The sequence below is a fragment of the Salmo trutta genome, unplaced genomic scaffold (assembly GCF_901001165.1).
Source record: "Salmo trutta unplaced genomic scaffold, fSalTru1.1, whole genome shotgun sequence".
Classification (NCBI taxonomy): Eukaryota; Metazoa; Chordata; class Actinopteri; order Salmoniformes; family Salmonidae; genus Salmo; species Salmo trutta.
Genome location: NW_021822211.1, coordinates 1049510 through 1064445, shown reverse-complemented (window position 1 = coordinate 1064445; position 14936 = coordinate 1049510). Strand labels below are relative to the sequence as shown.

The 14936-nt window shown below is 41.6% G+C and overlaps 1 protein-coding gene across 1 annotated transcript in view; it reads left to right on the top strand.

Annotated features, from left to right (window-relative positions):
* Positions 1-10629: 10629 nt before the first annotated feature.
* Positions 10630-14936, top strand: part of LOC115181004 (inversin) — a gene marked incomplete at its 5' end in the record, with an annotated part of 22284 nt that continues 17977 nt past the window's right edge. The window contains 5 exons of the mRNA XM_029743112.1: positions 10630-10851; positions 13570-13737; positions 13902-14082; positions 14172-14281; positions 14427-14598. Of these exons, the coding sequence (XP_029598972.1) occupies positions 10630-10851; positions 13570-13737; positions 13902-14082; positions 14172-14281; positions 14427-14598 (853 nt within the window). The remainder of the gene's footprint in view (positions 10852-13569; positions 13738-13901; positions 14083-14171; positions 14282-14426; positions 14599-14936) is intronic.

The window sequence follows — 14936 nt, the reverse complement described above, 5'->3', positions numbered from 1 at the left end:
CGTCAGAACATGAATTAACCTGTAGAACACTAAAGGAACACTAGAACGTAGTGGAACCAGTCAGAACATTGAGTTAACCTGTAGCAACACTAAAGGAAACACTAGACAGTAGTTGAACCATCAGAACATGAATTAACCTGTAGAAACACTAAAGGAAACACTAGAACAGTAGTGGCACCATAGATATGAGTTACGCTGTAGAACACTAGGAAACACAGAGTAGTGAACATATATTGAGTTAACCTGTCTAGAACACTAGAAGGTAAACACTAGGAACAAGTAGGTGGGTGTAGACCATCAGCACACTTAGTCAACCTGGAACCACTAAAGGAAACACTAGAACAGTAGTTGAACCATCAGAACATTGAGTTAACCTGGAACCACTAAAGGAAACACTAGAACAGTAGCTGAACCATCAGAACACTGAGTTAACCTGGAACCACTAAAGGAAACACTAGAACAGTAGTTGAACCATCAGAACATTGAGTTAACCTGTAGAACACTAAAGGAAACACTAGAACAGTAGTGGAACCGTCAGAACATTGAATTAACCTGTAGAACACTAAAGGAAACACTAGAACAGTAGTGGAACCGTCAGAACATTGAGTTAACCTGTAGAACACTAAAGGAAACACTAGAACAGTAGTTGAACCATCAGAACATTGAATTAACCTGTAGAACACTAAAGGAAACACTAGAACAGTAGTGGAACCGTCAGAACATTGAGTTAACCTGTAGAACACTAAAGGAAACACTAGAACAGTAGTTGAACCATCAGAACATTGAATTAACCTGTAGAACACTAAAGGAAACACTAGAACAGTAGTGGAACCATCAGAATATTGAGTTAACCTGTAGAACACTAAAGGAAACACTAGAACAGTAGTTGAACCATCAGAACATTGAGTTAACCTGGAACCACTAAAGGAAACGCTAGAACAGTAGTGGAACCATCAGAACATTGAGTTAACCTGTAGAACACTAAGGGAAACACTAGAACAGTAGTGGAACCATCAGAACATTGAGTTAACCTGTAGAACACTAAAGGAAACACTAGAACAGTAGTGGAACCATCAGAACATTGAGTTAACCTGTAGAACACTAAAGGAAACACTAGAACAATAGTGGAACCATCAGAACACTTAGTCAACCTGGAACCACTAAAGGAAACACTAGAACAGTAGTTGAACCATCAGAACATTGAGTTAACCTGGAACCACTAAAGGAAACACTAGAACAGTAGTTGAACCATCAGAACACTGAGTTAACCTGGAACCACTAAAGGAAACACTAGAACAGTAGTTGAACCATCAGAACATTGAGTTAACCTGTAGAAATCTAAAGGAAACACTAGAACAGTAGTGGAACCATCAGAACACTGAGTAAACCTGTAGAACACTAAAGGAAACACTAGAACAGTAGTGGAACCATCAGAACATTGAATTAACCTGTAGAACACTAAAGGAAACACTAGAACAGTAGTGGAACCATCAGAACACTGAGTTAACCTGGAACCACTAAAGGAAACACTAGAACAGTAGTGGAACCATCAGAACATTGAGTTAACCTGTAGAACACTAAAGGAAACACTAGAAAAGTAGTGGAACCATCAGAATATTGAGTTAACCTGTAGAACACTAAAGGAAACACTAGAACAGTAGTGGAACCATCAGAACATTCAGTTAACCTGTAGAACACTAAAGGAAACACTAGAACGGTAGTGGAACCATCAGAACACTTAGTCAACCTGGAACCACTAAAGGAAACACTAGAACAGTAGTGGAACCATCAGAACACTTAGTCAACCTGGAACCACTAAAGGAAACACTAGAACAGTAGTGGAACCATCAGAACACTGAGTTAACCTGGAACCACTAAAGGAAACACTAGAACAGTAGTTGAACCATCAGAACACTGAGTTAACCTTGAACCACTAAAGGAAACACTAGAACAGTAGTTGAACCATCAGAACATTGAGTTAACCTGTAGAAATCTAAAGGAAACACTAGAACAGTAGTGGAACCATCAGAACACTGAGTAAACCTGTAGAACACTAATGGAAACACTAGAACAGTAGTGGAACCATCAGAACATTGAATTAACCTGTAGAACACTAAAGGAAACACTAGAACAGTAGTGGAACCATCAGAACCCTGAGTTAACCTGGAACCACTAAAGGAAACACTAGAACAGTAGTGGAACCATCAGAACATTGAGTTAACCTGTAGAACACTAAAGGAAACACTAGAAAAGTAGTGGAACCATCAGAATATTGAGTTAACCTGTAGAACACTAAAGGAAACACTAGAACAGAAGTGGAACCATCAGAACATTCAGTTAACCTGTAGAACACTAAAGGAAACACTAGAACGGTAGTGGAACCATCAGAACACTTAGTCAACCTGGAACCACTAAAGGAAACACTAGAACAGTAGTTGAACCATCAGAACACTGAGTTAACCTGGAACCACTAAAGGAAACACTAGAACAGTAGTTGAACCATCAGAACATTGAATTAACCTGTAGAACACTAAAGGAAACACTAGAACAGTAGTGGAACCATCAGAACATTGAGTTAACCTGTAGAACACTAAAGGAAACACTAGAACAGTAGTGGAACCATCAGAACATTGAGTTAACCTGTAGAACACTAAAGGAAACACTAGAACAGTAGTGGAACCGTCAGAATATTGAGTTAACCTGTAGAACACTAAAGGAAACACTAGAACAGTAGTGGAAGCATCAGAACATTGAATTAACCTGTAGAACACTAAAGGAAACACTAGAACAGTAGTGGAACCATCAGAATATTGAGTTAACCTGTAGAACACTAAAGGAAACACTAGAACAGTAGTGGAACCATCAGAACATTGAGTTATCCTGGAACCACTAAAGGAAACACTAGAACAGTAGTTGAACCATCAGAACATTGAGTTAACCTGGAACCACTAAAGGAAACGCTAGAACAGTAGTGGAACCATCAGAACATTGAGTTAACCTGTAGAACACTAAAGGAAACACTAGAACAGTAGTGGAACCGTCTGAACATTGAATTAACCTGTAGAACACTAAAGGAAACACTAGAACAGTAGTGGAACCATCAGAATATTGAGTTAACCTGTAGAACACTAAAGGAAACACTAGAACAGTAGTTGAACCATCAGAACATTGAGTTAACCTGGAACCACTAAAGGAAACGCTAGAACAGTAGTGGAACCATCAGAACATTGAGTTAACCTGTAGAACACTAAAGGAAACACTAGAACAGTAGTGCAACCATCAGAACATTGAGTTAACCTGTAGAACACTAAAGGAAACACTAGAACAGTAGTGGAACCATCAGAACATTGAATTAACCTGTAGAACACTAAAGGAAACACTAGAACAATAGTGGAACCATCAGAACACTTAGTCAACCTGGAACCACTAAAGGAAACACTAGAACAGTAGTTGAACCATCAGAACATTGAGTTAACCTGGAACCACTAAAGGAAACACTAGAACAGTAGTTGAACCATCAGAACATTGAGTTAACCTGGAACCACTAAAGGAAACGCTAGAACAGTAGTGGAACCATCAGAACATTGAGTTAACCTGTAGAACACTAAAGGAAACACTAGAACAGTAGTGGAACCATCAGAACATTGAGTTAACCTGTAGAACACTAAAGGAAACACTAGAACAGTAGTGGAACCATCAGAACATTGAGTTAACCTGTAGAACACTAAAGGAAACACTAGAACAATAGTGGAACCATCAGAACACTTAGTCAACCTGGAACCACTAAAGGAAACACTAGAACAGTAGTTGAACCATCAGAACATTGAGTTAACCTGGAACCACTAAAGGAAACACTAGAACAGTAGTTGAACCATCAGAACACTGAGTTAACCTGGAACCACTAAAGGAAACACTAGAACAGTAGTTGAACCATCAGAACATTGAGTTAACCTGTAGAACACTAAAGGAAACACTAGAACAGTAGTGGAACCATCAGAACTTTGAGTAAACCTGTAGAACACTAAAGGAAACACTAGAACAGTAGTGGAACCATCAGAACATTGAGTTAACCTGTAGAACACTAAAGGAAACACTAGAACAGTAGTGGAACCATCAGAACATTGAGTTAACCTGTAGAACACTAAAGGAAACACTAGAACAATAGTGGAACCATCAGAACACTTAGTCAACCTGGAACCACTAAAGGAAACACTAGAACAGTAGTTGAACCATCAGAACATTGAGTTAACCTGGAACCACTAAAGGAAACACTAGAACAGTAGTTGAACCATCAGAACACTGAGTTAACCTGGAACCACTAAAGGAAACACTAGAACAGTAGTTGAACCATCAGAACATTGAGTTAACCTGTAGAACACTAAAGGAAACACTAGAACAGTAGTGGAACCATCAGAACTTTGAGTAAACCTGTAGAACACTAAAGGAAACACTAGAACAGTAGTGGAACCATCAGAACATTGAGTTAACCTGTAGAACACTAAAGGAAACACTAGAACAGTAGTGGAACCATCAGAACATTGAGTTAACCTGTAGAACACTAAAGGAAACACTAGAACAGTAGTGGAACCGTCAGAACATTGAATTAACCTGTAGAACACTAAAGGAAACACTAGAACAGTAGTGGAACCGTCAGAACATTGAGTTAACCTGTAGAACACTAAAGGAAACAGTAGAACAGTAGTGGAACCGTCTGAACATTGAATTAACCTGTAGAACACTAAATGAAACACTAGAACAGTAGTGGAACCATCAGAACATTCAGTTAACCTGTAGAACACTAAAGGAAACACTAGAACGGTAGTGGAACCATCAGAACACTGAGTTAACCTGGAACCACTAAAGGAAACACTAGAACAGTAGTGGAACCATCAGAACATCTAGTTAACCTGGAACCACTAAAGGAAAGGCTAGAACAGTATTGGAACCATCAGAACATTGAGTTAACCTGTAGAACACTAAAGGAAACACTAGAACAGTAGTGGAACCATCAGAACATTGAGTTAACCTGTAGAACACTAAAGGAAACACTAGAACAGTAGTGGAACCATCAGAACATTGAGTTAACCTGTAGAACACTAAAGGAAACACTAGAACAGTAGTGGAACCGTCAGAATATTGAGTTAACCTGTAGAACACTAAAGGAAACACTAGAACAGTAGTGGAAGCATCAGAACATTGAATTAACCTGTAGAACACTAAAGGAAACACTAGAACAGTAGTGGAACCATCAGAATATTGAGTTAACCTGTAGAACACTAAAGGAAACACTAGAACAGTAGTGGAACCATCAGAACATTGAGTTATCCTGGAACCACTAAAGGAAACACTAGAACAGTAGTTGAACCATCAGAACATTGAGTTAACCTGGAACCACTAAAGGAAACGCTAGAACAGTAGTGGAACCATCAGAACATTGAGTTAACCTGTAGAACACTAAAGGAAACACTAGAACAGTAGTGGAACCGTCTGAACATTGAATTAACCTGTAGAACACTAAAGGAAACACTAGAACAGTAGTGGAACCATCAGAACATTGAGTTAACCTGTAGAACACTAAAGGAAACACTAGAACAGTAGTTGAACCATCAGAACATTGAGTTAACCTGGAACCACTAAAGGAAACGCTAGAACAGTAGTGGAACCATCAGAACATTTAGATAACCTGTAGAACACTAAAGGAAACACTAGAACAGTAGTGCAACCATCAGAACATTGAGTTAACCTGTAGAACACTAAAGGAAACACTAGAACAGTAGTGGAACCATCAGAACATTGAATTAACCTGTAGAACACTAAAGGAAACACTAGAACAATAGTGGAACCATCAGAACACTTAGTCAACCTGGAACCACTAAAGGAAACACTAGAACAGTAGTTGAACCATCAGAACATTGAGTTAACCTGGAACCACTAAAGGAAACACTAGAACAGTAGTTGAACCATCAGAACATTGAGTTAACCTGGAACCACTAAAGGAAACGCTAGAACAGTAGTGGAACCATCAGAACATTGAGTTAACCTGTAGAACACTAAAGGAAACACTAGAACAGTAGTGGAACCATCAGAACATTGAGTTAACCTGTAGAACACTAAAGGAAACACTAGAACAGTAGTGGAACCATCAGAACATTGAGTTAACCTGTAGAACACTAAAGGAAACACTAGAACAATAGTGGAACCATCAGAACACTTAGTCAACCTGGAACCACTAAAGGAAACACTAGAACAGTAGTTGAACCATCAGAACATTGAGTTAACCTGGAACCACTAAAGGAAACACTAGAACAGTAGTTGAACCATCAGAACACTGAGTTAACCTGGAACCACTAAAGGAAACACTAGAACAGTAGTTGAACCATCAGAACATTGAGTTAACCTGTAGAACACTAAAGGAAACACTAGAACAGTAGTGGAACCATCAGAACTTTGAGTAAACCTGTAGAACACTAAAGGAAACACTAGAACAGTAGTGGAACCATCAGAACATTGAGTTAACCTGTAGAACACTAAAGGAAACACTAGAACAGTAGTGGAACCATCAGAACATTGAGTTAACCTGTAGAACACTAAAGGAAACACTAGAACAATAGTGGAACCATCAGAACACTTAGTCAACCTGGAACCACTAAAGGAAACACTAGAACAGTAGTTGAACCATCAGAACATTGAGTTAACCTGGAACCACTAAAGGAAACACTAGAACAGTAGTTGAACCATCAGAACACTGAGTTAACCTGGAACCACTAAAGGAAACACTAGAACAGTAGTTGAACCATCAGAACATTGAGTTAACCTGTAGAACACTAAAGGAAACACTAGAACAGTAGTGGAACCATCAGAACTTTGAGTAAACCTGTAGAACACTAAAGGAAACACTAGAACAGTAGTGGAACCATCAGAACATTGAGTTAACCTGTAGAACACTAAAGGAAACACTAGAACAGTAGTGGAACCATCAGAACATTGAGTTAACCTGTAGAACACTAAAGGAAACACTAGAACAGTAGTGGAACCGTCAGAACATTGAATTAACCTGTAGAACACTAAAGGAAACACTAGAACAGTAGTGGAACCGTCAGAACATTGAGTTAACCTGTAGAACACTAAAGGAAACAGTAGAACAGTAGTGGAACCGTCTGAACATTGAATTAACCTGTAGAACACTAAAGGAAACACTAGAACAGTAGTGGAACCATCAGAACATTCAGTTAACCTGTAGAACACTAAAGGAAACACTAGAACGGTAGTGGAACCATCAGAACACTGAGTTAACCTGGAACCACTAAAGGAAACACTAGAACAGTAGTGGAACCATCAGAACATCTAGTTAACCTGGAACCACTAAAGGAAAGGCTAGAACAGTATTGGAACCATCAGAACATTGAGTTAACCTGTAGAACACTAAAGGAAACACTAGAACAGTAGTGGAACCATCAGAACATTGAATTATCCTGGAACCACTAAAGGAAACACTAGAACAGTAGTTGAACCATCAGAACATTGAGTTAACCTGGAACCACTAAAGGAAACACTAGAACAGTAGTGGAACCATCAGAACATTGAGTTATCCTGGAACCACTAAAGGAAACACTAGAACAGTAGTGGAACCATCAGAACATTGAGTTAACCTGTAGAACACTAAAGGAAACACTAGAACAGTAGTGCAGCCATCAGAACATTCAGTTAACCTGTAGAACACTAAAGGAAACACTAGAACAGTAGTGGAACCATCAGAACATTGAGTTATCCTGGAACCACTAAAGGAAACACTAGAACAGTAGTTGAACCATCAGAACATCTAGTTAACCTGGAACCACTAAAGGAAAGGCTAGAACAGTAGTGGAACCATCAGAACATTGAGTTAACCTGTAGAACACTAAAGGAAACACTAGAACAGTAGTTGAACCATCAGAACATCTAGTTAACCTGGAACCACTAAAGGAAACACTAGAACAGTAGTGGAACCATCAGAACACTTCGTCAACCTGGAACCACTAAAGGAAACACTAGAACAGTAGTGGAACCGTCAGAACACTTAGTCAACCTGGAACCACTAAAGGAAACACTAGAACAGTAGTGGAACTATCAGAACATTGAGTTAACCTGTAGAACACTAAAGGAAACGCTAGAACAGTAGTGGAACCATCAGAACATTGAGTTAACCTGGAACCACTAAAGGAAACACTAGAACAGTAGTGGAACTATCAGAACAATGAGTTAACCTGTAGAACACTAAAGGAAACGCTAGAACAGTAGTGGAACCATCAGAACATTGAGTTAACCTGGAACCACTAGAGGAAACACTAGAACAGTAGTGGAACCATCAGAACATTGAGTTAACCTGTAGAACACTAAAGGAAACGCTAGAACAGTAGTGGAACCATCAGAACATTGAGTCAACCTGGAACCACTAAAGGAAACACTAGAACAGTAGTGGAACTATCAGAACACTTAGTTAACCTGTAGAACACTAACTGATCCTTTAGAATCCTGACTCCAGGGTATTCTAGAGCCTCTCTCACTGACTATACAAAATATTAAGAACACCTGCTCTTTCCTTGACATAGACTGACCAGGTGATTCCAGGTGAAAGCTATGATCCCTTATTGATGTCACTTGTTAAATCCACTTCTGTCCGTGTAGACGAAGAGGAGGAGACAGGTTAAAGAAGGATTTTTAAGCCTTGAGTCAATTGAGACATAGATAGGGGCAACTCAATTTTAGGAAGGTGTTCGTAATGTTAGGTATACTCAGTGTATATCACATACTGGTAGCTTAGGTGAGAAGGTAGTGCCCCCCAATGGTGACAGACAGACACCCCCAGGGCGGCTGTTAAGAACTAGACAAGGGGATCGGCAACTTTGATTAGGGTGGGGGCCACAGAAAATCTGAGCGAAATGTTGTACTTTGTGAGCTAAACGTTATAAACACCCCCCTCTTGACAGTGAAATCTTCAGAGTTAATTTCCTGCAATTCTACACATTTTGCCATGGGGCATAGAGTAAATTAAGTTTTAGAGCAAATTTGCTGCAATTCTACACATTTTGCCATGGGGCATAGAGTAAATGAGGTTTTAGAGCAAGTTTGCTGCAATTCTACACATTTTGCCATGGCTCAGAGAAAACATTTTGCAATTCTACAACTAATTTCATGCAATTCGACAAATTTTGCCTTGGAGCAGAGAGAAACATTTTCTGTTTTAAAGCTAATTTCCCCCGGTCAGTAATTCCACCATAATATCAAGTTTAGATAGTTGGCCACAAGACTAATTTACCATATAAAATGTTTTAGCTGACGTGGCTAATTGAGTGACTCTCAGTGACTGACATAACAAGAGACAAACTGTTGATGCACAACCAAATTTCAAAATGTCACCTTGTGTATTCTACTATTCTAACTCTCAACAGTAAGTTGAGACCCCGACTGAGTTCCTAAAAAAGATATCTAAATGTAGAAAATGAAATAAAAGACTGGGCTGTATGAGCAGTAATATCTCTATAGAAAGTGTTTATTAGCCTTGTCCTGGGGGGTGGGGGGTTGCTGTCAGGGCAGGTGAGGAGCGGTGGCTGGAGGGGCGGAGGAGGGTGCTCACACACACTCTAACACACACACACACACACACTCCAATTCTAATGTGTGTGGGTGATGGGAGGCCCTCTCTCTCTCTGACACCTGATCAATATCTAGCTGAGACAGGGAGAGACTTCTGGGATTACTGATCTAATTGGACTGAGAATAGGGAGGATAGACCACATGTACACACACACACACACACACACACACACACACACACTCATACACACACACACACACACACACACACACACACACACACACACACACACACACACACACACACATACATACAGGCCTATATGGACACACATTTGCACATGCACACACATATATACATACACACACACACACTTTCTCAAAGCTCACACATACTCTCACATGCATGCTCAGTCAGTAGATAGATCTGTCAGACGATGAGGGTGGAAGGAATAGATAGGAGAGAGTCTGAGAACCAACAGGAAAGAACAGAGAGGAGAAGAGAGAGGAGAGAGTCTGAGAACCAACAGGAAAGAACAGAGAGGAGAAGAGAGAGGAGAGTCTGAGAACCAACAGGAAAGAACAGAGAGGAGAAGAGAGAGGAGAGAGTCTGAGAACCAATAGGAAAGAACAGAGAGGAGAAGAGAGAGGAGAGTCTGAGAACCAGTAGGAAAGAACAGAGAGGAGAAGAGAGAGGAGAGAGTCTGAGAACCAACAGGAAAGAACAGAGAGGAGAAGAGAGAGGAGAGAGTCTGAGAACCAACAGGAAAGAACAGAGAGGAGAAGAGAGAGGAGAGAGTCTGAGAACCAACAGGAAAGAACAGAGAGGAGAAGAGAGAGGAGAGAGTCTGAGAACCAACAGGAAAGAACAGAGAGGAGAAGAGAGAGGAGAGAGTCTGAGAACCAACAGGAAAGAACAGAGGAGAGAGAGGAGAGAGTCTGAGAACCAATAGGAAAGAACAGAGGAGATAGAGGAGAGAGTCTGAGAACCAATAGGAAAGAACAGAGGAGAGAGTCTGAGAACCAATAGGAAAGGACAGAGATGGATGATGATGGAATTGGATAAGACACCATAGAGTGTGTGTGTGTGTGTGTGTGCTCCAGGGGAACGTGCGGTTTCTGAAGCTGCTCCTGTCTCGTCGTGCTGATTGGCTGCAGAAGGATCTAGAGGAGGTAACACCCCTCCACCTGGCGACCCGTCACCCCTCCCCCAAACCCCTGGCCTTGCTGCTCAAACACATAGGACCTGGAGAGGTGGATACACAGGACAAGAACAAGGTACCACACACACACTGTTTACAAAGTTGGGTAATAGTTCTATCAAACATACTTGTTATGGAACTGTCCTGGCTCTTTGATTTGATTGACTGAATTAGAGTTCACGTGGAGTTCTGAGCAATCCAGAGACACACACACACACACACACACACACACACACACACACACACACACACACACACACTGGAATGACAATTGGCTGCTTTGTCCTGACTCTTCAAGGCAGACAGTTGTGCCAAATACATTCTACACACACGCACGCACCCACACACACACACACACAGGCCCCCTCTGTCTGTAGCGATGATGTCTATCTGTCTGTTAGTTCTGTAATAATCCAATATGCATCATCAGCATGTCAGATGACACTGGTTTCAGTATGTCCCAGAATAGATCTCTAACAACAGCCATAGAGGAGGGGATATCTCTGTTATAGCATACTGTCACTGTCACTGTTACAGTCATTGTTGCTGTCACTGTTACAGTCATTGTCACTGTTACTGTCACTGTTACAGTCATTGTTGCTGTCACTGTTACAGTCATTGTCACTGTTATTGTCACTGTTATTGTCACTGTTACTGTCACTGTTACAGTCATTGTTACTGTCACTGTTACTGTCATTGTTGCTGTCACTGTTACTGTCATGTTACTGTCACTGTTATTGTCACTGTTACTGTTAATGTCATGTTACTGTTACTGTCACTATTACAGTCATTGTTATTGTCATTGTTACAGTCATTATTACTGTCACTGTTATTGTCACTGTTACTGTCATTATTACTGTCACTGTTATTGTCACTGTTACTGTCACTGTTACAGTCATTGTTACTGTCACTGTTACAGTCATTGTTACTGTCACTGTCACTATTACAGTCATTGTTACTGTCACTGTCACTGTTACAGTCATTGTTATTGTAACTGTCACTGTTACTTTCACTATCAACAGTCATTGTTACTGTTACAGTCATTGTTACTGTCACTGTTACTGTCATTGTTACTGTCATTGTTACAGTCATTGTTGCTATTACTGTCACTGTTACAGTCAGTGTTACTGTGACTGTTACTGTCATTGTTACAGTCATTGTTGCTGTTACTGTCACTGTTACAGTCAGTGTTACTGTCACTGTTACTGTCATTGTTACTGTCACTGTTACTGTCATTGTTACAGTCCTTGTTACTGTCACTGTTACAGTCATTGTTACTGTCATTGTTACAGTCCTTGTTACTGTCACTGTTACAGTCATTGTCACTGTCACTGTTACTGTCATTGTTACAGTCATTGTTACTGTTACTGTTACAGTCATTGTTACTGTCACTGTTACTGTCATTGTTACTGTCACTGTTACTGTCATGTTGCTGTCACTGTTATTGTCACTGTTACAGTCCTTGTTACTGTCACTGTTACAGTCATTGTTACTGTCATTGTTACAGTCCTTGTTACTGTCACTGTTATTGTCATTGTTACAGTCCTTGTTACTGTCACTGTTACAGTCATTGTCACTGTCACTGTTACTGTCATTGTTACAGTCATTGTTACTGTTACTGTCACTGTTACAGTCATTGTTACTGTCACTGTTACTGTCATTGTTACTGTCACTGTTACTGTCTTGTTGCTGTCACTGTTACTGTCACTGTTACAGTCATTATTACTGTCACTGTTATTGTCACTGTTACTGTCACTGTTATTGTCACTGTTACTGTCACTGTCACTGTCACTATTACAGTCATTGTTACTGTCACTGTTACAGTCATTGTTACTGTCATTGTTACAGTCATTGTTACTGTCACTATTACAGTCATTGTTACTGTTACTGTTACAGTCAGTGTTAATGTCACTGTTACAGTCATTTTTACTGTCACTGTTACTGTCATTGTTACTGTCATGTTACTGTCACTGTTACAGTCATTATTACTGTTACTGTCACTGTCACTATTAAAGTCATTGTTACTGTCACTGTTACAGACATTGTTACTGCCACTGTAACAGTCCTTGTTACTGTCATTGTTACTGTTACTGTCACTGTTAATGTCATGTTGCTGTTACTGTCACTGTTACAGTCATTATTACTGTCACTGTTATTGTCACTGTTACTGTCACTGTTACGGTCATTATTAATGTCACTGTTACTGTCACTGTTACTGTTACTGTCATGTTACTGTCACTGTTACAGTCATTGTTACTGTCACTGTCACTGTTACTGTCACTGTTACTGTCATTATTGCTGTCACTGTTACAGTCATTATTACTGTCACTGTTATTGTCACTGTTACTGTCACTGTTACTGTCACTGTTACTGTCACTGTTACAGTCATAGTTACTGTTACTATTACTGTTACTGTCACTGTCACTGTTACTGTTACTGTCATGTTAAATCCTCAGGCTTTGTTTGTTTCTGTAGAATATGTTCTAGGGTTTTTTGATTTAGTTCACAGTTATTTCTAGGGTAAATAGCCTGGAGGTTAGAGCCTGGAGGTTAGAGCCTGGAGGTTAGAGCCTGGAGGTTAGAGCGTTGGGCCAGTAACCGCAAGGTTACTTAACCCCAATTGCTCCATGGGTACTTGACAATGGTGACCCTGGCTGTGACCCCAGGGGGAGTTTGGATATGCAAGAAACACATTTCCATTACACACTTGTGTGTAACAGGACAAATATAAGCACCCCCAAAATGATTATTACAATAGTGTCTGACCCCACCCCCCCTCTCTCTCCCCCTGCAGCAGACTGCGCTCCACTGGTCAGCGTTCTATAACAGGCCAGAGCACGTCAGACTGCTCATCAAACACGACTCCAACATTGGCATCCCAGACAGTGAGGGCAAGATCCCCCTACACTGGGCTGCACACAGCCAGGAGTACACCGCTATACACACCGTCCGCTGCATACTGGTACACACACACACACACACACACACACACACACACACACACACACACACACACACACACACACACACACACACACACACACACAGTATCCAGTGAGAATGTCATCCTTACACACACCATCCTCTGCTTACTGATGTAAATGAGGTGTGTGTGTGTATGCGTAGGAGGCAGCTCCTACCGAGTCTCTGTTGAACTGGCAGGACTATGAGGGGCGCACGCCTTTGCACTTTGCTGTCGCCGACGGCAACGAGGCAGTGGTGGAGGTGCTGACATCATATGAAGGCTGCAGTGTCACGGCGTACGACAACCTGTTCAGAACCCCGCTGCACTGGGCTGCACTGCTGGGTAAGATCCTATCATCAGAATGTGGTTCCATCACTGGTCCAGATACTGTACCGGGGGGCTGGACCTGAATATGTTGATGTGTGTTTCAGGACATGCCAAGATAGTGCACTTGTTGTTGGAGAGGAACACGTCAGGCACCATCCCCTCAGACAGCCATGGGGCCACACCTCTACACTATGGAGCTCAGAGCAACTACGCTGTACGTAGACACACACACATGCACACACGCGCACACACAGCGCACATTTTCAAGTTATATCAGTGACTCATGTGTGTGCGTGTGTGTGTGCATGCGTACGTGCACGTGTGTGTGCGCGTGTATGTGTGTGTGTGTGTGTGTGTAGGAGACGGTGGGTGTGTTTCTGTCCCACCCCTCTGTGAAAGACGAGCCAGATCTGGAGGGCCGCACAGCGTTCATGTGGGCTGCTGGCAAAGGAAGCGATGATGTCATACGCACCATGCTGACACTCACGCCTCACATCGACATCAACATGGCCGACAAGTACGGAGGCACTGGTGAGGAACTCTGGGATGTGTTTAATACGCAGGGAGTGATTCAGTCAGCAGTAGACCAAGAGCTGCTGTGACTGGTCAGGCTGGTAGAGGACACCTCCCCCCTCCCCCTCACCCCCGACTCCCTCTCCCTTCATCCCCTCACCCCCGACTCCCTCTCCCTTCATCCCCTCACCCCCGATTCCCTCCCCCTTCATCCCCTCACCCCCGACTCCCTCCCCCTTCACCCCCTTGCCCCCGACTCCCTCCCCCTTCATCCCCTACCCCCCTCACCTCCTTCACCACAGTTTCCCAGATCTTAATGCCCTGGCACTGTCACCATCAGAGCTACTCAGAGAGAT